The sequence below is a fragment of the Anticarsia gemmatalis genome, chromosome 19 (assembly GCF_050436995.1).
Source record: "Anticarsia gemmatalis isolate Benzon Research Colony breed Stoneville strain chromosome 19, ilAntGemm2 primary, whole genome shotgun sequence".
Lineage (NCBI taxonomy): Eukaryota > Metazoa > Arthropoda > Insecta > Lepidoptera > Erebidae > Anticarsia > Anticarsia gemmatalis.
This window is the reverse complement of record NC_134763.1, coordinates 6,524,726-6,548,767: the sequence shown is the minus strand read 5'-3', so window position 1 is coordinate 6,548,767 and position 24,042 is coordinate 6,524,726. Positions and strand designations below refer to the sequence as shown.

General features: G+C 35.0%; 2 protein-coding genes across 5 annotated transcripts in view; one reads left to right on the top strand and one right to left on the bottom strand.

Moving 5' to 3' along the window:
- Positions 1–2,514, top strand: part of sas (stranded at second transmembrane protein) — a 57,218-nt gene extending 54,704 nt beyond the window's left edge. For 2 of the 3 annotated variants that reach the window (XM_076127209.1, XM_076127211.1), the window contains 3 exons: positions 204–362; positions 690–773; positions 1,047–2,514. In XM_076127209.1, the coding sequence (XP_075983324.1) occupies positions 204–362; positions 690–773; positions 1,047–1,054 (251 nt within the window). In that variant the 3' untranslated portion in view covers positions 1,055–2,514. The remainder of the gene's footprint in view (positions 1–203; positions 363–689; positions 774–1,046) is intronic. The other variant, XM_076127210.1, reaches the window with a different exon arrangement.
- Positions 2,515–3,156: 642 nt separating this feature from the next.
- LOC142981050 (putative helicase mov-10-B.2) lies at positions 3,157–23,437 on the bottom strand. 2 transcript variants are annotated; one of them, XM_076126709.1, is made up of 20 exons: positions 23,345–23,437; positions 23,103–23,272; positions 22,789–22,891; positions 22,071–22,233; positions 20,302–20,429; positions 17,668–17,771; positions 16,480–16,593; positions 15,847–15,943; positions 15,601–15,697; positions 15,091–15,196; positions 13,189–13,359; positions 12,324–12,471; positions 11,708–11,856; positions 11,438–11,572; positions 10,896–11,089; positions 10,163–10,317; positions 9,642–9,760; positions 9,244–9,355; positions 8,507–8,683; positions 3,157–7,984 (listed from the first exon to the last, which is right to left on the bottom strand). In XM_076126709.1, exons 2-20 carry the CDS (start codon positions 23,201–23,203, stop codon positions 7,712–7,714), a joined length of 2,646 nt encoding a protein of 881 aa, XP_075982824.1. In that variant the 5' UTR covers positions 23,204–23,272; positions 23,345–23,437; the 3' UTR covers positions 3,157–7,711. The 2 variants fall into 2 exon arrangements, with proteins under 2 accessions (XP_075982824.1, XP_075982823.1); XM_076126708.1 differs by having other exon boundaries at positions 23,103–23,407.
- Between the last annotated feature and the right edge of the window lie 605 nt (positions 23,438–24,042).

Here is a 24,042-nt window from a genome sequence, read left to right as displayed (position 1 = left end):
TCACAACCTAAGCGACGCTAACTGAAATTTCGAAGTTACAAGTCAAAAACAAAATTCTTGTTGTCATAACTTTAAAGCTTTTGCGTTGCATGATCTCCGTATCCAATTATAATACAATCAATTTTGTTTCCTCCTACACGAATAACTATAATGAAGCGTACTTAGTTATAAACCTGTATTAATTACTGTTATGTTCTTTCCAGACGAGATAGAATCATCATCATCAGTATCAGGTCGCAGCGGCGACTACTACGGCGCGCTTGTGGGCGTGGGCGCGGTGGCGGCGCTCGGAGCGCTGTCCTCGCTGCTACTGCTGCTCGTCGTGCTGCGCAGGCACCGCCCCAGATCCGTGCCTATCACTAGTCAGTAGCTTTCACTTATTTTTGTCCAATAGTGATGTGGTTACACCGTCATCAATTAATAAGATATTGCCTTGCCCCCTTGAGAAAACTTAGGCATTTGTTTGTCAAGTTAAAGCGCTTATTTATAACTTTATAGCACATAAAGTTAAGTTAGTTTGTCTGTTTATCGCAAATTGAAATTGCTGGAGTTTATTTATTAGTTATATGGAAAATTTTCTACTAAAATAACTTAATACCTATGTTGGTTAATGGAATCATTTCTGCTTAGTCAATTTTACTTCGCTCTAGGCCAAAATAATATTATAAAACAATTGTCACTACCCACAGCAGTGCCATCGGCTCCTCGCGAGTCGTCTCTCCCGCCGTACGACAACCCCGCGTACAAACTAGAGTTACAACAGGAAACTATGGGTATGAATGACTTCTAACTATATTACTGCTAACCTAAACTATATGACAAACACTGCAGACTGCCAACAACCGAAGAAGTCAATTAATCAATTGAAAAACATTTATTAAATACTTAGTTTTCTATAATTGTAGGTAAAATAGAACTGTGAACCTTAAATAAAGCTACAATCTAACCTATAAAACTTTGATCCCAAGTCTGATGCCAATAGAGGTAATAGATATTAAACATTTTCTTGAAAACGACGAACATTTATTATCCTTTTTATTTTGCAGATCTCTGACAGTTAAGCTCCCGTGGGCACACAAACGGGCTCAACGGGATCTCGGAGCGCGCCGTCGACGTCGACATGACCAACGGCAGGCCATACAACGAGATGGGGGTGTGAAATCCTTGTATAACACCACACACTGTGACAAACACTCTCTACAGTAACGATACAAACAAATTGAGTACTTATTCCAAAAATCAGAATGATCATTATCCCTTGAAAACATTGTCATGAAGATAATAAATGGATTTTTGTGTCTCACGAACTATTTGCCACTGTTATCAAAAATCTGTGTACTTGAAATGGTTCAGCGCCTCTATCGTATAACAAAGGAACTAAACTGACAAACTCATCAAGACGATACAATAACAAAGAGGGTTTTGTGAATTTGTTGCTCGGATCTTTGCGCGTTATGAAATCGTATGGAGTGTTTAAAGTGTCTTAAGTGAATGAAGAATCGTTGAAATTCTCACAAGTGACTGTACCAAATGAACTACGAATAGTGAAGGTGACAAACTTAATAGTGTATTTTGTACTTAGTTTTTAGTTTTCTGTACCTTAATGCTTATCGGTTTGTTCTGTGAACGGTACCATGTACTGTATGCTTTTGCATGCCACTATGGACTTGCCGCCAACAGGCAAGAAAAAAAAGAAAATGTTCTTAGGGTGGTAGTTTTGTACTCCCTATTGTCCTCTCAGTAACAATGTAAGCACCAAATGGGATGCACCTACCATATCTTACAAAGATTATTTCTCATTAAAAAGACAATTCAACGCTTAAAAATATACATTGCAGTTTTTTGTCGGCCTCATAAATCTTCAAATAGGTAGTTTGAAATACAAAGCAAAATATGAAGTCTTTTTCTTTATATGTAATGCACAAAAATATAACGATAATGTAAAACCTGATGTGATATCCGTTAAGGTAAGTTAAATTGAATAACCTATAAATTATTGTACTTTAAAATATTGTTAAAAATGTAAGTGCAGTAACAAGCATGGATATGAATACAAAGTTATTTAATTAAAGTTTTTAACAGTCGCAGTTGGTACACATACCTAGTACTGAATTGCTAAACGGGTCGAAAACGCGATGAGATAAGAGGTAACGATGCCTTTGCTGCTTCTCCCTCTTATCGAGTTTCACCGATCATTGTCAAGGACTAATCATCATAATATTAATAACAAATTAGACAAATAAAAACTGTGTTTTGAAAGTGTCGTTAGACTGATTAAATAAGTGTTTGAAGTTTATGCTTGTACCTGTACTATACATGAGTATTTACAAAAGTAGTAAATAAATAATTTGGTTCTCAGATGGATAAAATAGCAAGCTAGATGTAACCCATATTTTGTATATAGTGTAATAAATACTTTGTACGTAATTCAAGTATACCTGTGTATAGTTGCTATTATTGTAAGATAAACAAACTGCCCCACATTTGTTAATGAAAATAAAATGTTAATACGTACCGTTTTAGTATTTGATTTCACAAGAGATTTCGTTCTGAGGCTCAATTATACAACTTACCTCCATTTAAACTGCTTTAAACTTACCTGTCTCCGTGGCGCAGTGGTTTAGGTCGCCACGCCGATACCAATGCAACGGGAGGTCGTGGGTTCGATTCCCACACGGGACAATTATTTGAGCGTTCCACAAATAATTGTTTCGGGTCTGGTTGTGCTTTGTGTCCGTTCTTTGTATGTTTGTAAAAGTCCCCGCGACACAAGAGCAATTCTTAGTGCGGGAGTTGTCTTTTAAAAAAAAAAAAAAATCACAAACTGATAACCACTCGCAACTCGTTACTGCCAGTTAGGTGCGAATGCTAAGAATACGATTGACATATCTTCGTTTTATTTGGTTTATCGTCTAAATTGCAGACTAGACAGATTTTATAAACGTTTGGATAAAAGTAGTTACAATTCAACAAATTCTGGGTCTGGAACATAGTCCAAGCTGAACCCACAATGATATGATGTTGAGAGCAGACTTAAATATCCTTTATCCCCGTTCTCATACAAAATGCCTACTCCGCGAAACTTTATTTTAATACTTTCCTTTTGTTTAGCTTGCGCATAAGTATAGTTAGTGGTGGGTAAAATCAAACACGTAGTCACAGTTCACATGTATTTCAACTTCGATACTTTATAGAAATCTCCTCGTACATAGCACCAAGGTATAGATAGATTCCAAAAATGTTTTTCAAAAATAGTAAAAAATACAGTGTAAAAAATAATATTCTAATGATTATGTTTGCCAGTTACTGGTGTAAATAACTACGAAATTTAATTTTTTATTTGTTATGGCACGTAACCGAATATAATTTGTGCGTGTCGCAACAAAAACAGAGAGAATAAATGACATTCGTGAAAAAGTTGATAAAGTTCTGAACTTAATCAAAAACTATTGTAGCTTGCGAATACTGTAATATCTAGATATAAGAATAGGCGGATGAATTAGTACATCAAACAATTTTAAGGTCAGTAATAAATAATTAAACTTGTACTCGGCCAAAGTTCTGTCCAAAATGTTCGTGCTATTTCGATTTTTTCGTTAATTAAATTATAAACATCTAGGCATTCATTTGATGCCAACGTAACTACGTATAGTGACGTCACTATCGTATTTATCAAAACATTTTAATTGACTGGTAGCCAACATCCCTATTGCAACGTTTTTAGACAATTCAAATAACCACGTAGATTGTCTTTTAGCTCAAGAAAATATGTCTAAAATATTACGATTTTTAATAATTTTTTTAATCTAGATATTGCAGTATTCCTATAATTAACATCCCTATTTTAGTCCGGGATCGACTCGAAGAGGCCAGGCCTCTTCACGCTACAATGCTTGTGCTTTGATAAGTCTGCACATTGTGCAACAGCGACAATTCGTCATAGTATTTATCAACTGCCACGGAGTCTATAGACGTAATGACGTAATACTAGGATATGAAAAACCTTGGCTTTATAATCTGTATCCCTGTATTCATTCCGCATCAGTTCTTAGCTCGTAGATGCCATACTTTTAAGCCGCGTGTCTTGTACCCCTTGTCCTCAACATTCAAGAAGAAATAGGTAGACTCTCAAATAGTTTGAATATTGAAATAATCAATCAACACTCAAAACTATTTATACGAAAATTTCGATGATAGTAATATTAGAGAGCTTTTCTTTCTGCTTATTTTAGAATTATTCAATACTTAACATTTATTGTTAAATATTGATTTTAATGAAACCGCTAAATGCTGTTTAGAAGTCTCAAAAAAAATTAAAATATCACAAACTTTTTTATACAAAAGTATTGTAAGGCGTTACAATAATTTAAATTTTGGTCATCTGCCTTACACGTACAAAAATATACTCCTAATAGTATGTTCGAATGTCTAGAAAAAACAAAAAGTTAGTGATAAATAAGGCTTGCTACTCACATTCGATTCGGCATTAATCAACCTAGCCGGGCGGCAAAACCAAACATGTGTAGATGAATGAATATTCGGGAAAAAATGTCGCTCGACATTACCGCGTCTGAATGTTTAAACCGAATTATGACGATCGGACCCGAAGGATCTACTCGATCGGCACAAACTAAACAAATGCAGTAATTATTTTTTGGGTTTTGTTGTTAAATAAATACTACCGAACCGAACATACAACATATGGCAAGCTTTAAACGTAATTGTTAGTCAAATGCCTTTCAGGCGGCTTGAACAACTTTGACACTAGGTTGACCACTAACCATACGATAGATAGATAGTTGAATGTTTTGAACAAAGCAACAGGAGACGCGGCTTCACACCTCACTTATAACTACGCACTAACATACACATCTTAACTCTACAAATACTGTCTTAATTTTGAACCGGGACAGTACTGGATACAAAAGTCACTTATACTTATTTTCGTCTTTTTATAAGAAAATACTTTCCAATAGTACAATGTCAATCTGAGTAAAGATTTTCCTATTCGATGACGAATTTGAGTAGAGCGAATTTTTACAGTCGGTACTATCGACTAGTCTTTGAAATTTAAAATTTATTTTTCTTTCGGAAAGGCGAACGGCAGATTTGTATGAAGAATTCGTACAGCTTATAAAATGTCATATTTAGGTTTACTTTTTGTTTTAATTGGTAGCTAATATGATAGACAAGCTTATTTTAAAATTCTTATATTTTTTAAAGTTGGGAGGTAAAAGTTATGTCCATTTTAAGAAGCCCCGATAGTTCGCTAAATTGCTCAGATGCTGTCAAAACCACAATCCAAAACAACAGCAAATTAGCAGATGCGTAAACGTCAGACTAACAGTGACGTCTCATGAGATTTTCTTTTTCTTTAGTTGTCAACAAATATAAGCCATAGATCAAAGAATATTATGTAATTTATCAAATCTTTCTACCTTAATTATTAATTTATCCGGACTTCTAAAAATAATACTCCCAAATAAAAATAAGTGACTTAGCCCCCTTAATAAGTGGTACAAATTCTGTAACGAAACAACACCAACTTTAAGCTGTACGAAATCTGCCGATCTCCTTTGTTTTTACGAAAGGTGCTATCAGCTTTCCACACAAAGGCGAACGGCAGGTTTATATGAAGAATTCGTACAGCTTATAAAATGTCATGTTTAGGTTTACTTTTTGTTTTAATTGGTAGCTAATATGATAGACAAGCTTATTTTGAAATTCTTATATTTTTTAAAGTTGGGAAGTAAAAGTTATGTCCATTTTTAGAAGCCCCGATAGTTTGCTAAATTGCTCAGATGTTGTCAAAACCACAATCCAAAACAACAGCAAATTAGCGGATGCGTAGACGTCAGACGAAAAGTGACGTCTCATGAGATTTTCTTTTTCTTTAGTTGTCAACAAATATAAGCCATAGACCAAAAATTATTATTTAAATAAACAAATACTTTCTAATTAATCCGGACTTCTAAAAATAATACTCCCAAATAAAAATAAGTGACTTAGTCCCCTTAATAAGTGGTACAAATTCTGTTACGAAACAACACCAACTTTAAGCTGTACGAAATCTGCCGATCTCCTTTTTCGATAGCTGATAGCTGACCGGTTGTCAATAGTCGATAGAAATAGGAAATCGCTCCACGTTCTTTCTTACATTGTCACATCATTTTATGATGCCGTGTCAAATATTTAAACAAGCACATTTAAGCTTTAGTCTTTTTCTCGATCTGACATAACTTCAGTCATCCGATCCAATAATCCAATAAATTTATATGGCACGAAAATGCATTTTTAAATGCGTATGCTTAACCTACAAAAACAATGCCTAATTCTCAATTAGTTCCTTACTTCCCTCAAAAAGGTATTTCTCAGTACCGCCCAGTTAAACAGTACATAAAAAAAAATATACTAGATCGTCAGAAATAAAAATAATACTAGTAAATTGTACCAAAATATCGGAACTTAATTCTTAAACGATACTTATTATCTAAACGCTACCCACATAGGTAATCACTAGCTGATTACAAAAACACATACAAACACTTCTTATATTTAGGAAAAATATAATGTTTTTTTTATAAGAAAACTCTCTAATGCCAGGTTTGTGAGTACATTTATCGGCAGTTTATCTATTCATTCGTTTAAACTATTAAAAAAACGCTATTGAATAGATAAACTACCGCTAAATGTACTCAGATACCGGGGGTAAGTAAAGCCAATGAGATGTTTAAAGAATGTAAACAGACTGCTACTGAATTGGGAACTATTTAATCTGTACTTATATGTAATATTGTTTCTACGTAAAATAACGTGCATTCGTAAATAGTTTGTACGCTAGTCGCACGTGACTCGTGCACTTGCTGGCCTCTACAAATCACATGTAGTCCATTGAAAAGTTAAATTTAAAGTTGCTTATTTCAAAAGACGCAATTTTATTCTTTTAAAATTTAGGTTTCGTTAGAAGTCGTCGTAAGTTATAGTTTGTGCTATCGCCACCTATCTTACCCGTCCGCCATTTCGAAGAAATGGGGGGAAAAAGCAAACTAAGGCCTAAAAAATGTAACATTTCAATGGACTATGGGAAACGGATTTACTAAGAAACTTTGACAAATGTTTGGTGCATAGTTTAGCAGACAATATGGGTGGTACATGCATCAAGGTAAGGTCAAATCCTTATAAGTCCGATAACTTAATACAGAGCCTTAGCATGCACAATTTATTTAGAAAATAATTATGTGTATTTCCTAAAAAATGCAGCTGTGTCAAACAGGCCATAGTCAGCTGCATAAGTATGCGCTCAACTGAAGTTCTAAATTTTGTATTCCTCCGCCAGCCTACGGACCTTGTAAAGAAGGCTCTTTACTAAGTTTTAAGACTATAGGTTACATTTAATCGCTAAGAGATTCATAGTATATAGCGGTTAACCATTTATAGGAACAATGTAGGTAATATCACAATTTTAGATAACGGCTACATATTTTAAACTCTCGCGACTTGTACACATAATATTATAAAGCAACGGGTCTTAAATCCGATTGAAAATTAAAGGATACCTTATTTGTTTATCCGACGTTTCGATCGACCGTGGTCACGGGCTGACTGACAATTCAATCGAACTTTTAAACCCGTTGCATTATTAATATAAAATGGCTACATAGATTTTCTTATTTACTTTTGTAGGTATTGTTCACATTCTTTAACTCCATATTTATTGTTGTATCACTCTTAATTGAAATTTGTTTTTCTTCTTTGATGTCGTTGCTTTAGAAATGTTCATTTCAGCCAGCATTGGTTTAATTTTAGTTAGCACTTCTTGCGAATTGTCGTTTTGTTTGACAGTCTCTGAGTCGAAGCCGTGTAGAGTGCCGAGTTCTCGACACTTGTCTATGTATAAACGCCACTTCATATCACGTTCTAGGCAGAGTGGATTGCCTATTATGATAAGCTTGGCTTTCGCTCGTGTGATGGCTACGTTGAAACGCTGAAAAAAGGTAAGGTTTTTTGAGATTATGGACTGATTTTATACTAAAGAATCTCTCAAACTAGCTTGTGAATATTTTTTTTTTTCATGACACTGAATCTACTACTTGCTCTAATACTCATTTCTTTAACTGCTAAGACGGACTTAGTGGCGGAGTGACTAAGGTGGTCGCCATGCCACTATCGGTGCGTTGGGAGGTTGCAGATTTGATTCCCACACGAACAAAATTTGTACATTCCAAAATTTGTTGTTTTGGATCTAGTGGTACTTTGTGCTAAGATTCAAAAAGACCCTGCGATGTGAAAGAGATTCGTAGTGTGGGAGTTTTTTTTTAATCAAGTAAAATCTACAAAATCTGTGTTAGTTAGGATTCCGTGTTCATAGGATTAAAACGGGACCCTATTGCTGAAACTTTACTCTCTGTCACCAAGAGGTATCTTATCAACAGTGATAGTTAAACAGATGATATTGTATTTCCGATGCCGCTTTAACAACAAACACTAAAAAAACAGATTAATTTACCTTGTCATCAACAAGGAAGCCTAGTGAGAACTTGGCGTCATGTTCGAGCAGGTTGCAGTTGGCTCGCACGGTTGATATGATGATGACGCGCTTCTCCTTCCCCTGGTACGCCTCCACGGTGCCCACCTCGATCTTGTCGTAGCCTAAGTTGCGTAACCGCTTCTTTATCATGTATACCTAAAGAAAAAATTTACTTTAGAATAGGGATGTTTCCAAGGTAAAAGAACATAAATCATAATTAGTCCGCCAGTCATATAATTTAAAAATATTAGACACCTATTTTTTTTCATTAATGACCTTAAAGTGACTTACTTAAAAAGCATTAAAGTTATGGTGTGGGGGCTAATGACGTCACGGTGTTGTACATTTTGTACTCTAACGTGACGTCATGCGACTTTTCTCAATGTATTGCGGTAATAATTTGATTATGCACAAATATGACAAATACGTGTATAAATGCAATTTTTTATCAATAATAACATTTTTGACATATTTGATTTATATTATTATTATATTAATAACATTTTTGATGTCGAGGTCTCATCCCGAAATCAAATAAGGGTTTAGGCTTACATAACGTACACTGGCCAAATGCCAACGCAAATGGATTTAAGGACTTCAGATCACTTTAAAAACTGTCGAGCATGAAGTATTTTGGTTTAGTAAACACTTATTACTCCAAAGACTGGTGCATCATCCAAGTTTTCAAATACAAAAGCTAGAAATATTATAATTACCTGTCGGATGTATGGTGTAACAATGCCTATTTCATCCAGTACCACGCCGTGTTTCTGTACCAAGCGAGACACGTATTGTTCCACTATATCACACTCCATCGCGTTGAAGTAACTGTTAACAAAAGAACCCAATAACAATATTTTTATACTATAAAGATATTCTATTCTATTCTATTATTTTTATTCTACCCGAAGGTATAAACAGAAGTGTATGATTTATTGAAATAAGATAGCATGATTCGGGAATTGAATCTGAATCTTAGTGAGGTAAATTGTCTAAAGGTAAAATATATTAAATCGGTTTATAGACATTTCTTTACTAAAGTTCTTCAAGTAAAGTTTTTAGTGATAGTGAATTCTCTTTTGATAAGGGACTTCTTTTGAATATACATATTTACCTTGGAGATTTGCCGATCTTCTGTTCCTTGGAGCAGACTCCGTGAAATATGACTGCGCTGCTCGACTTCTTGTCGCCGAATACATCAACGTCGCTCAACGCGTCTTTCTTAGCACATGCCTGTGAAGTGTGTTATTGTTATTTATATAAAAGGTTTATACTATCGGATTAAAGTTCTTGAGGAACAACGTCATAATAAGTTCCTCATTTTCACACGATACTCGGGCCAAGTAATTTAATATTGAAAAATAAAAATAAATGTTTTAAGCAAGAAAACACGATTATGAAAATTTGAAATAATGAAATTAAATGGTTTCTGGTTAAACTTTATTATTAGCGGTAATTTATAAAAATTAACCTTTTTAAAGGTAAAGGAAATCTAAAGATTCCTTTCCTCCTACGCTGAATCGGCAGCGAACATCGGTCGAGCACACCGTTAATAGGGAATTACATAGAAAATACGTACGTCACGGACGTCAGCGTAGAAGGAAATAAAGCCTAAGTGAGTGAGTATGTACTGACCCTTAGTTGTCCCTTATAGAAGAGTCTGTCAGGGATGTCGATAATTTCCTTGTTGGATCTGAAGTTGTTCCTCAACATGACTCCGTAGTTAGGGTTGTCGTTCTCCAGACTGTACATCGGAAGCGTTTTCATCAAACGCTCCATTAGAGATTGTGCTGCAAGGAACAATAAATGTTTGTTTATTACACCAAATATTTCACTGTCTTTGGGGTATTAAGCGGTAGTGTGTGGCGGCTGTATATTAGGTCGGGGAAAAAATCTTTTCGCATTATAGAATGTATGAACTTGTAATAAAATCTCTTTGGCTTCAAGAATCACAAATGAGTACACGGTTCATTAGGTTCCTTTCAGTGAGCTCGTGACGTACCCAAATAGCGTTTTTGCGTAGAGAAAAGATTTTATTTGAAGTTCATATATACTATAATGCAAAAAGACTTTTTCCCTGACCTAATATTAAGAAATCTCGAGTTCGAACCTCAAGTTGTACAAAGCGTTACTAGGATTTTTCTATTTTTGTTAAATCTTAATAAAAGCTCTTTTTTTTTACTAAATTATAGAATCTGTTTTCGTGAAGCAGCGGCAACAATTAACAGCACTACAATTAATAACTTGCTTACACATAACATTTAAATGGGGTTTAAAACTTGATTGCAAAACAAAATTCTGATTTGGTATTCGTTAGTAGATAAAAAATGAAAAGATACGGGCTTGTTCGTGTACGTAAGTATCATACCTAGTCCAATAGCGCTGGCATGTCGCGAGATGACGACCGGGCCCAGCTGGTGCGGGTCCCCGGCCAGCACCAGGTGACCGTTGGTGGCCAGCAGCCCCGTGATGGGGATGAGGCACGACGGCTCGCACGCCTGCGCCGCCTCGTCGATGAACAGGTGCGTGATCGGACGGTGCATGTGCTGTTTTAACACTTCTCTGCAAATTAACAAAATATAATACCATTTTTTTTGCTGATACGACCGATGTTCTAGCATATATCGAAAAAATATTTTTTTCAAGTTTCTCAACATTTTCTAAAATATTGTCATTGCCTAGTACCTCACAAAACAAATTATACACAAGCACATAACGACTGCCTCCGTGGCGCAGTGGTTTAGGTCGCCACGCCGCTACGATTGCGTCGGGAGGTCGTGGGTTCGATTCCCACACTGAACGATTATTTGTGGGTCAAACCCTCATGGATGATTTTGAGATTTGTTCTCATTATGTGTCGGATTTCAGCTGTATGTTAGTTTTGACGTAAATAATTGCGGTAAAACTTACTTTCCAAACTTGGCAGAGTGGGAGAGCGTGGTGATGACAATGTTGTAGGTGACAAACTCTTCCACGGTGACCGGTTCAAAGTTCTCACGGTTCGTGCCGTTCGAGTAGCGCGCCAGGCATTCAGGAAGCGTTTCCCTAGAAACAGAAACGTTCATTTTATGTTATGATAAAAATATAATACATTACTAATTGCGTGTCGGTACCAAGAGAAAAAAAAATAGTTACTTATATTCAATATCAAAAGATAATAGTTATAATGAGACAACTTACCAAACTCTGTACTTTGAGCTGGCTCGAAGCAGTAGTCGGTCTTGTGCGAACAAGTGCGTATATTTAATAAGCATGGTGGCCACGTGGTCGGCCGCCATATTAGAATCCGTGCACACCAAGATGCGATTCTTCGGATTTTTTGTTACCAACTGAAATTAAGACTAGGTTTAAGATGCTATTAAAACAAGTAAATCTATGTTCAGTAGTTATCCTAGACATTCTAGCCGCCCGAAAGCCTTTGGTGTCTTAACAACTGTGATCTTAACTGATAACAATCGGGACCGACATTTGTGCACAAGCACGAACACGCTCACCTAAAATGCCACTAAACGGCCTTTCATCTTTGAAATATACACTCTAAATGTTTAAACTCACTATGTCGAAGTTCCACGGCTGATACGTGTATATGCGTGTAATAATGCGTATAAGTGTCCGAACTCTAATACTAGAAAAGTTGCCGCTGAACTACCGACACAAGTAAGCTTTGCGCAACGTAATTTCGGTATAATGTGTCGACACACACGTGTGTTAAGACACAAAGTAGTTTTTTAACTAACTATCTAGCTCACCTAGCTATGAGTGTCTTATAACTAAAAAGTGGGTATGTATAACTGACCTGCAATATAGCTTCAACAATGGTAACAGTCTTGCCTGTACCGGGCGGGCCGTGTAACAAGTACGGTGCCGTGCCGCTAGTGCCTGCCACGATGTGCTCCACTGCAGAGCGCTGCTCCGGGTTCAATTCCACCATCGGATTGTACCATCTACATTATAACATAACAATCAATGTTGCTATATATAACGCTAGTAATGTCTGTCTGTTTTCAAATAGAGAATGTTCCATTTGGACCTTTATTAAGTTGCCAATTCTGCATTTTACTATTATAGCTTAACTAGGTAGATGGTGGGAGGACATGGGACTACAATGGATTAGACAATCGCAGGATCGTTAAAAGTGGCGTTCAAAGTTGACAGAACGCCATTTTTACGATATCATACGGTAGTGGGCAGAATAAAAGATATAGAATAACATAAAAAGACATTAACTAGCAGCTAACATAAAAGTTAAGAACAATATACAGCTCCTTCGATATTTATTCGATTAGAGCAGGGGTTCCCGACCTTTTCTTAGTCCGGGGCCACTTTACTATTATTATTGTTAACAGGGACAAATATGTAGGTATATTAAAAATAAAGTGATCATCCTGAAAATTTAAAATTTTAAAATCATTTGCCATCATCATTTGGACCATATTTTGTCTTGCACGGACCACTGGTGGTCCGCGGACTACTGGTTGGGAACCACTGGTTTAGAGGAATTCAACAGGAATGGGGATTAAGTCCAAATTACGAATTAAATCCATAAACGCAAATATTTGTAGGAGTGCCATACTCATACAAATATTATTTTGATACCAGTGTCATTTCAAAGGTCTATATAATTTTATATCTGAGCTTGTATATTATGATAACAAACTTACTCAAGCTTGGGTTTCTTGAAGATGGTAACGGGTCGTTCTTTGGGGAAGATCCTGGGTTCAATGCCGACAGTGGAGACGGCGTGAACGGCGACATGCATACGCTCCAACGGTACACGAGACAGGAAGAAACGTATATCGAATAGAGCGTACGGATTGTAGTACTGCGCAAATCTGAAACACGAAGAGATATTTGTAAAAAGTTAAATATATATATATCAGCTTAGCCTTTCTTCCAAGCTATGTTGGAGTCGGCTTCCAGTCTCACCGGATGCAGCTGAATATCAATGTTTTACATGGAGCGACTGCCTATCTGACCTCCACAACCCAGTTACCTGGGATAACACGATACCCTTCGGTAAGACTGGTTGTCAGACTTTCAAGCTTCTGACTACTGTTAACGACCGCAAAGATGTTCGAAAATGACAGCCGGGACCCACAATTTAACATGCCCTCCGAAACACACAAATCAACCTCGGCAAGCATGGCTTAACCTCAGAGATCGATCCGCGCGGCTGTTGTTAACTAAGCCACGAGCTCCTAGCTTAGTTAAATATGCGTGCGTCAAAGAACTAACTCAGTTTTTATTAGTACAGTATTCAGTAGTATTATAACTTATATTAACCTCAATAATATGTGTAGTGACGATACTTGTCGGAATAACTTTAGTGTAGTCAGTAAAAAGTCACCTAGCTAGAATATTACTGATTATATTATTCATCAACAAAAGATATTGTAAACCCATTAATTTAAACATTTTTAACGACTACTGTTACTCCTCCTTTAACCCATTAGTTTCCCACTGCTGGGCAAGGGTCTCCTCCCGGAATGACGGAGGGGTTAGGCCTTGAGTCCACCACACTGGCCAATTGCGGGTTGGGGACTTTGCATACAATCAAGGACTGTTATAAAGAACTCTCAGGCGTGCAAAGTTGCACCACGATGTTTTCCTCCACCGTTGGAACAAGTTATAATTATTTCTAATCCATACTAATATCCATACTAATATTATAAATGCGAAAGTAACTCTGTCTGTCTGTCTGTCTATCTGTCTGTCTGTCTGTCTATCTGTCTGTCTGTCTGTCTGTCTGCTACTCAATCACGCCTAAACTACTGAACCAATTTGTATGAAATTTGGTATGGAGATATTTTGATACCCGAGAAAGGACATAGGCTACTTTTTACCCCGGAAAAATGACGCATTTCCCGGGAAAATTCAGGTGGCGAACGAAGTCGCGAATAACCAATATTATAATGACATTGAATTAACAAAATTCCGTTGTCATGGCAACTGTTTAAATGGCGGATATGCCTTAGCGCAACTTCGTTATATTAAGAGATAAATAATTTTGAGAATATTTTTCGTGAAAAAAAAGCATATTTTATATCATCACGTAGTAACAGTAAAAATCGTACAAAAACGTGGAAAATTCTGACCCGTTCTCTCTTATTGTGATGCAAGCGAAGTTGCGCGGGTCAGCTAGTACACACATAAATTCTAAAAGTCATTGGTGTGTTGCCTCGGTTTCGAACCTACGACCACTTGTATGGGTGGTATCAATTCATACCACTCGGCTATCATTACATAAATAAGTTACATAGTACTAAATAAGTTAAAGTATATGTTAACTAGCTGACCCGCGCAACTTCGCTTGCGTCCAATAAGAGAGAATGGGTGAAATTTTTCCCCGTTTTTGTAACATTAATTACTGCTACTCTGCTCCTTTTGGTCGTAGCCTATGTCCTTTCTCGGGTATCAAAATATCTCCATACCAAATTTCATGCAAATTGGTTCAGAAGTTTAGGCGTGATTGAGTAGCAGACAGACAGACAGACAGACAGAGTTACTTTCGCATTTATAATATTAGTATGGATTACTATTGAATGTATATACATTTGACTTACTTCTCATCCATATTGCCGACGAGCGCAACATCGTCATTGATCTCTTTAATCACAGCTTCAAACATGACATCCATATTGTTATGTGGCCTCACGAATAGCAGATCACCTACAATTTTAATAACATTATTAAAGGTCGGTTTTGATAACATACAAATATGTGTCCCACGCTTTTTAAGCATACTTGTAAAATAAGGTGAACCTATTGATATAAAGACACGTTAATCGGTCAGTTACAGTATAAACCCCAAAGTCAAATATTGTCTGTCGCGGGAATAGATCCCAGCATTTACAACTGTACAAAAGCGCGATTTTCAACAGTATACTACTCACAACTGACTAGCTATAAGAAAAACTGATCAGCGCCCCTAGCGTCTGTCGCGAGAAATATTTTTCAAAGGCAATTTGACATTTCAAACACTCGCTAGTCTATAGTACCGACTGTATAAAAATGCGCTATTGTATTTTACTGTTACTATAATGCTTAGCAATAAATAATAATTAGTAACTAACCCAACATCAAAGATGGACGCTTTTCGGCAAGTCCAGGCACCACGAGCCCATAAAATTGGCCGTGTTGCGTCAGACTGACTGCCGACATGTTGTATTTCTGTAGATTACAATCATTATTAACACATTGGATCAAATGGTACCCGAGGAAGTTAAAACTTATTAATATAGTTATTTTAAGGGCAATTGTAGCGGAAAAGTTATGGTATAAAAACTCATAAATTAAAAACTTTCTAGCTACGAACTTACCTTAATATTAAATCTGATCATCGTCTCTTCATACCACAGTAGATTATGAAAGAACTTAACATAATTTTCTTTGGTAATACCCGTTTCGAAAATTCGGCTGAAACAAAATGTAGGGTCAATAAAATTTATGTTTTCTCCCTATAGATGGTTATCGGATTTTACAATACTTTAAGTTAAAATAATTATTTAATAAATTCAGTACTGTTGAACGCCCCTACTTCGTTTGAGGCGATCTAAGACTGCCAGGGCAACTAGAGCCGAGACGTGAAGCCAAACTCCGACATAAAATATTAAATATGTATTAAAATATTAAATAGTACATTGAAGTGTTACAATTTAAGGACCGAATATTGCATTTCTTAGGGAGCGTGTGCGTCCTCTAACAAATGCAAAGCTCATGTAATATTACAATGGACTAAAAGGGAAACATGAGGATTAATATATGCAGCATTATTGATATTAAAACTCTTTCGAAATCTAGTGAACGGGTTTTGATAAAAAAAATTGACACAGCTCATTTAACCTGAATAGGCACACTACAGGCCCACTACCAAGTGTTATAGTTATATAATACATTGCAAACACAGACTTCTATTTAAATTAAAGGAGAAAAGTAAAATTTAAATTATGTACCTTATTTCACCTGCCAACATTTTCATAATTTCATCACATTTGTCGTCCATTTTCATTTGGCGAGCGTATATACCTTTATAGTTTTTAGGTACAAGAAACAAACCATTGCCTCGGCTGCAAATAAAATAACAATTTATTAACAACATTAGTTTAATTATTAAATATAATATTAGAAATCATACTCGTGATCGAGATTTTAATTTTTTTTGCGCAGATAATTCGTATTAACTGGCATGTCTCTACCGTTGAAAGGATGGTAGGATTTTTATTTTATTAGAATTACATATTTATTTAAACTTCATATTTTTTGTCGGGTGTCACTATTCCCTAGTCATTGCGTCATTATTTGAAGACAATTTAAAAGTAAACTTTAATATAGGTGTCGCTAAAAACTTTGAATCCAGATAGCCGTAGTAACGAAACGATTGCGCATTGTTTCTGAATATGCTAGAAATATTATTTATGCTCTATAGTTCCAGCATGTAATTATTTAAAAATAGTTTCACTCTACTTTAGTAACTTTATTACAAACCAACTTTAAAAAAGGAGGTGATTATAATCTAATTAATTTGTAACGGTTCTGTCTATTTATGTGTTACCTCATATTTTTTGGTATAGGTTTATTACTTCTGGCTTCGTCCGAGACTAAAACAAGGTATCAAATTTCAAATGCAATAAAAGTTAGAAGTTGTACGCAAGAGTAATGTACTAGCAAGCAGTCTAATCGTATAATGGAGTTGTTTTGTTTCAACTCGTCGATACCCCCACCGTCGCGCCCCGTACTTCTTTCCAAGGGGGCTCTAGTTAGCTGCGGGCTCGCGCCAATTTTTTATTAATTTGGCTACACCAATACTATGTTAACCAATAACAGTTCAAAGAAATTACGCTGTTAATAAACCCCTCAATACAATAGTTAACTACCAGCCAAGTCAGCTTCTCTTTATAAAAGTCATAAACACATTTCAGAGTAGAATTACAACATAATGACGTCACATTTTAATATTTTCGTTGGGATCAAATGAGTGCATAATATAGGTACATATCATGTTTCAGATGGCAGTTATTCAAAATTCAACATTGTTAACGAAAATAAACAGTATTTTTGATAAACCTTTTACGAGTACAAGTTTGTAATTCTGTCGTTTAATTAGTAAAATACCTTATTATGCTAGTTATCTAGGTACTTACTCTACGCCATGGCACTTGTATAGTTTTTCCGCCTTCACTTCTTTACACGCGTACGGACTCTCCATTATCTCGTGCTCTGCTTTACTGCTTTCCACAAAAACAACCTGCAGATACGAAAATATCAATACTTACTTAATATTATAAAGCTGAAGAGTTTGCTTGTTTGTTTGTTTGAACACGCTCAGGAACTACTGGTCCGATTTGTAAAATTCTTTCAGTGTTAGATAACCCGTTTATCAATGAAGGCTATAGGGTATATATAATCACGCTAAGACCCATAGGAGCAGAGTACCAGTAAAAAATGTTATAAAAACGGGGAAAATAATAATATGACCCATTCTCCCTTACATGACGCAAGCGAAGTTGCGCGGGTCATTATAAATATTGTTAGACTATTGTTATACATGATTGCCTTTGGTGTGACTGCAGTGCAGAGGTCTCAGGTTCGAATCCCGAGATGAATAGTTGTTCTTGAGATTTTTCTGTTAAGAATTTCTCAGCGATTAGGTGCCTTTACACACACGCCTTTTCGCGCGTCAAATAACAAAGGAAAGAGCTCGCGCCGCGCTCATCTGTCAAGCCCTCGAAGAAAACGTGAGCGAAGACCGCGCCGTCTTAAGACGACTTGAATGAAAAGATAAATGTTTTGCACACTGCTTACTGGAGACTTTTACAAACAATACTCATTAGTATCTAAATTAAAATATCTAGAATGACAGTTCCAGAATTAGATAACCGTTCAATCAAGATGAATAATTAATTATTAAAGTTATCACTGTCCATATGAACAAGTCGGAGTTCACCAAATACCAGACACGTTTCAATCAATATTTAGTATTTAAAGAAACACTGTAATCTATACTAATATTATAAAGCTGAAGAGTTTGTTTGTTTGAACGCGCTAATCTCAGAAACTACTGGTACGATTTGAAAAATTCTTTCATTGTTAGATAGCCCATTTATCGAGGAAGGCTATAGGCTTTGTATCATCACGCTACGACCAATAGGAGCAGAGTACCAGCAAAAAATGTTACAAAAACGGGGAAAATGATGACCCATTATATTCTCTCTTATGTGACGCAAGCGAAGTTGCGCGGGTCAGCTAGTCAAACATATTTTTTAAAACTTATCATTTTACATTGTAAATGATCAATGACGTTACAATGTAGTAGAGACATAACATAACGAATTACAGTGGTTTACCTTTCTTCTTATCTTATACAAAAAATAAGTAAAAGTGAATAAGTCTTTAAGGTTTTATAAACGTGTAAGTCATTAGTAACGAAGGTTTAATATCAATTACTCATTACTTCACATTTCTGAGCTGATGTAACAAAATGAAAGTTAAATTGAAGCACTGATAAATACTAGAGATTCGGGGGGAATCCCCAACTTTCGTCATCAGGGTGGTCATACATAAAAATACAACTTTACCTTTACTTTTTTGTTTATTTGTATTGGTATTTCAAACAGATATTTCAAAATAAAGGAAAAAATATTTTAGTTGATTTACTTTTTGTCTCTGAAAATTACAATGGTAATTTGAACTATGTACAACAAATTAAGCTCCTTTACAATGAATTATACTTTTTCTATTGTGCCCACCGGTCGGTAAACGATCTGTGGGTTAAGCAACCGTTGACGCGGTCATTCAAAAGATGGGTGACCGCATAGTCGTATTTGAACTGAGCGTCTCCGTGGTTCGGAGGGCATGTAAAATCGGTAAAGTAATCGGTCCCGGATGTTGTCAATTAAGATAACAGTCGTTAAGCCATGACAAAGACCTTTCGGGCGGCTTGGACACTAGGTTGATCGCTAACCATGCAATAGATAGATAGCCGGACTGTTTATTTATTTCTTTGAGGGATTTTGATTTATTTTTTTTGGAACCCTAGACTTCGTGTGTACGTAACAACGTCTAGACGGACTTTGAAAATAAAAATGGAACATCAACATCGTTTTTATAGTACGTAAAAAGATTGTTTCGCAAAAACATAAAAAATTAATATGCGCTACATTAATGAATTACCTACAAGGTTTATTTATTTATATTAACACATAATATAATATGTAAGCATCGTGCTATGAGTAGATCAGTACTAGGAAATCATGAAAGTGGATAGCACAAATTCACTGTAAACATTCTTATAGTGCTTGTGTCGAACGGACTTTGTCCATAGCGAATAAAAATAGCCTCGTAAGAAAGTTGTTATAAAATAGGTATGAGTAGCATTCGTTTGTTTATGAATTGAATTTCATTTCAATCGGTTCAGTAGTTCAGCAGTGAGCCCCTCTTTCACTAATTTTGTCTGATTATAATGAGGATCAAATAGCAAACTACATTTTACGTGACACAAGACAATGCAATATATAATGTAAGAATGTTATATCAGTAAAGGCAACGTTATCTTCGGCAGTTACACTGTGTAAGTACTATATATTTGTTTTCGATTGCGATCAGCAGACTGATTCATACATCGATAATTGCGTTGAGTTGTAAGGACATTCAATTGTTAATGAATGTCCTAAAAACTCGGTGTAATTGTACTAACGTCAAGAAAATCTAGATATTTCTTCTAATTTATCTAGATATTTTTTTAATTTATCAAGATATTTTTTTAATTTATGACTCACCATATCTCTCATAATAGTGATTTGTTCATTTGTAGATTTCTTCCAAAATGCGAATACTATTGGAGTCTCGTACTGGCCGATGTGTGGATATTTAAATGTCACCGTTATATCAAACCCAAGTTTCGTCTCTGTAATACACAAAGTAATTAGAAATGGTTCGAATTATCAACTATAAAAAAATCTTATAATTACCTAAGTACTCACAGATTTTTTTTATGTACTTAATAGTCAAATAAATCTCAGTAATTTTTAAATTCACAGAAACTGTTAAAATTACATAGGTATGTTATCAAAGCAGTTCTTAAAATTGTACTGGCTACTGTCTAGTTTTTTCAGTGATTTTATTACAACAAAAATAAAATCAGGGGAATCCCCAGCATTACAATACAAAAAATCTGATGCATACAGTGATTATTTTTATTACGAATCAAAATGTTGAAATCATTATAAAAATATTTCAAGAGAGTAATTATTTCGTTCACTCTTGTCTGAGGACCGAAACTGCGTAAACCAGTGGTTCCCAACCAGTGGTTTACGCAGTCAAGTCAAGTCAAAATATGGTCCGCAAATAATTTTAAAATTTTAATTTTCACGGAGAGTGGTCCCTGCTGACAAGAATAATATAAAAGTAGTCCCGGACTAAGAAAAGATTGGGAACCCCTAGCGTAAACGGACGTCAGCGACGGGCAACCATTCGGCGAACACGTATACGTGCTCACTACTGCTCACGCGTATGTGCACGCGGACGGCTTCCATGGGACCGCATATAATTAATGTAGTGAGTAATTATATAATTTATTCACATTAAAGAAAATTTAATACATAAATCATATAACGCTTTTTTCACTTACATTTTTTGAACAAAAGAAGTTTACAAGGATAATAGCAAGTAGCATAATAATATTGTAGTTTGACATCAACCCCTCATGAACAAAAAGGAAATTTTATGGCAGTATTTATTTTTCCCATTTATATTTTTTTTTTGTAGTGCCACCCACTCTAATATACCAATGATAACTATAAAGATAACTATATAAAAAAATAATCGACATATAAAAACAAAACTAATATTGTTGGGACTAGGTTTGTATGCTAATGATGGGATCAAATTCCCACAGGGGTGGAATCAGTGAAATAAAATTGTATACCCAGTAATAAAGCAAAAGTAGATATATAATATACAAGGATTACAGGAAGTGGCATAGATAATAATTAATAGTTTGACCTCTACCCTCAAATGAGCAAAGAGTAAAATTAGGTACGAATTTTTTGCCTACTATTTTCTGTAATTCCCATCAAACATAACAATGTTATCAGTAATCCATTGTCTTTAATTATTTTATAGTCACCACATAATTTCAACTGTTGCCTAAAACTTACTAGCCTACTATTAATATTAATGCAAAATATCTCTGTATATCCATCTGGCTCTTCTTCATGCCCAAACTGCACTGATTATGTACAGTTTAATTAAATATTGTACATAATCAGACTTTCAAAAAACATAGTTTTAACTTAGAGGTAACAACTAAGCGGGTACAATACTAAGCCATCTAACTATAGGTCACACGGACAGAGTCAAGTTCAATAGCAAGTATCAAATAAAAATATAATGAAGTTAATCTCTAACACAACACATTGAATACTAATCATTTCTTTTTTATTCAATAGCCTCATCTTCAATAAGTTTATCTAGTATCACCCTAAGGCCTATGACCTATGGCCTTATGGTAACAGAGAGCGCAGCTAATTACTTATGTAATACTTACTAGGCATCAACGTTTGTGGTGGTGACCCCATATCCAAGCCGTGATTGTTTAATACAAAGTTGTATTTGGAATGTATTGTATGAACGTAAACTACGTGGAGTTGATCTTTCTTTGTATCATTCAGAATTGAGAACTGGAATACTACCTCTTCATTGGGCTTTGCCTGCCAAAAAGTAAGGCAATTTAGAACATATCAACATTTTTATAAAAGGACTTAGTTCTTATTGAAAATTAGAGCTAAATTCTAATTCTAATATTTGATTTATAAGCATTTAAAAAAACAAAAATAGTAAATACATTAATTATAATCAAATTGTTAAATGAGAACAGTAAATAAATTGTGCTTTGTGTAGAGATTTATCACAAGAGATTAACAACTTAACGAAATACAATACTTCTTTGTACTTATTCATCTCATTACAACCAACTGATAAGCACGAGTTTATTCCCAGAATTTAAAACGGGCACGGTCACACTATACAGCCAGTACTCATTAATAAATGCTATATAGATAAGATAAAAGATATTTATTTCACATAAAATTGGATACATCTACTCGCTAAATTTAAGTACAGCCTATTTTGTCTAGGGTAGGCATATGAAATATGTAACAGATGTAACAGATAGATAGGAAAGTTAATTTAAAATTGTATTGGATTTTTTAGACAAGAGCAGCCACATAATTTTGTAAAGTAGAAGTTGTAAAAAATTTACTTACAGACACAGGTATCCTAGCTTTGGTGCAATCAAAAAAAGGGCCGAAACTAGATTGTACATTGCACGCAACTATGATGCCTTTGCGGTTCCCAGACAATTTGGACCTATGAAAAATAATAAAATGTTTTAATACAAAATGTTTGTTTATCAAAATGTTGAGCTGGAATTCTAATAAGACACTTATTAATCATTTAGTATCTTTAATGTTTGTATTAAGAGCTATATTTTACTTATTGATTATTATTTTTTTTTTCTATGATAGTTTATGACTGGCACAAAAAAGGTGACAACAAAAAATAAATAAAGAAAACTTACTTGTTGTTTGCGTATTCCCATAGTGTCTTATTTTTTAAATGTCTTTCTGTAAATTCGTGCTCTGGACCCACGGTCCTTTCCAAACATATCTTACAATCCATTGTGAAATCGTTTCTTAGAGAAACTTGAGCGAATTTCGGAGCGGTGTTTTTATCCAGGTATGTGTTGAGCTGTGAATATCACTGCAATACTAAATGAGTTTCAGTAGACAAAAAAAAGCTAAATTTGAGCCATCTACTCACAATGTAAAGAAAAGATGCAAAAATAATTAATTGATCAGCAACAGCAAACGAACAAAAGTTTGATTTTACGAATGATTTTATGATTACGCCGGATCGATGTTACCAGAGTAATAAAAAATGTTATTAATGTTTGTAAACGAATGCTGACTATCAAATTTATTGTTTACCGATATGTAAATGTATATGGAACTGTTAATAAACAATGTTTTAAACATTGTAGCTTATTATTTCTAAAAAAAATACTATAAAGATAATAGCAGTCGAAATAATTTGGTCACAGTAGATGTAAACGCTATCATTAGGTGGTTTCTACCCTACCAATACTATTCTCTTTATCAAAAGTATACAAAAAGGACCTAAAGACTTCAAATAAAGTAATATTATATTTCAGTTCTAATTTCAGACTAAACCTAAAAGCCTGATGCTTAGAATGTATAATGAATTTTGTAGCTGGCAAGAATATACATTTTTCCCGGGGATTTCCAAATATATGAAAAAAACTGAAAAAATCTTGGTAATGACTGAAAAATCGGAATTTATAAATAGCTCTCGAAAGTCGCTAATAAGTTATCATTACACGAATTAGTACATTAAATAATGCAGAAGTAGACTACGTGTTTGTTTGTGACTAATCGTTTGATAAGGATGAGATGAATTTATAGTAGGTATAAAAGTAAAATCTTTATGAAATAACGTTG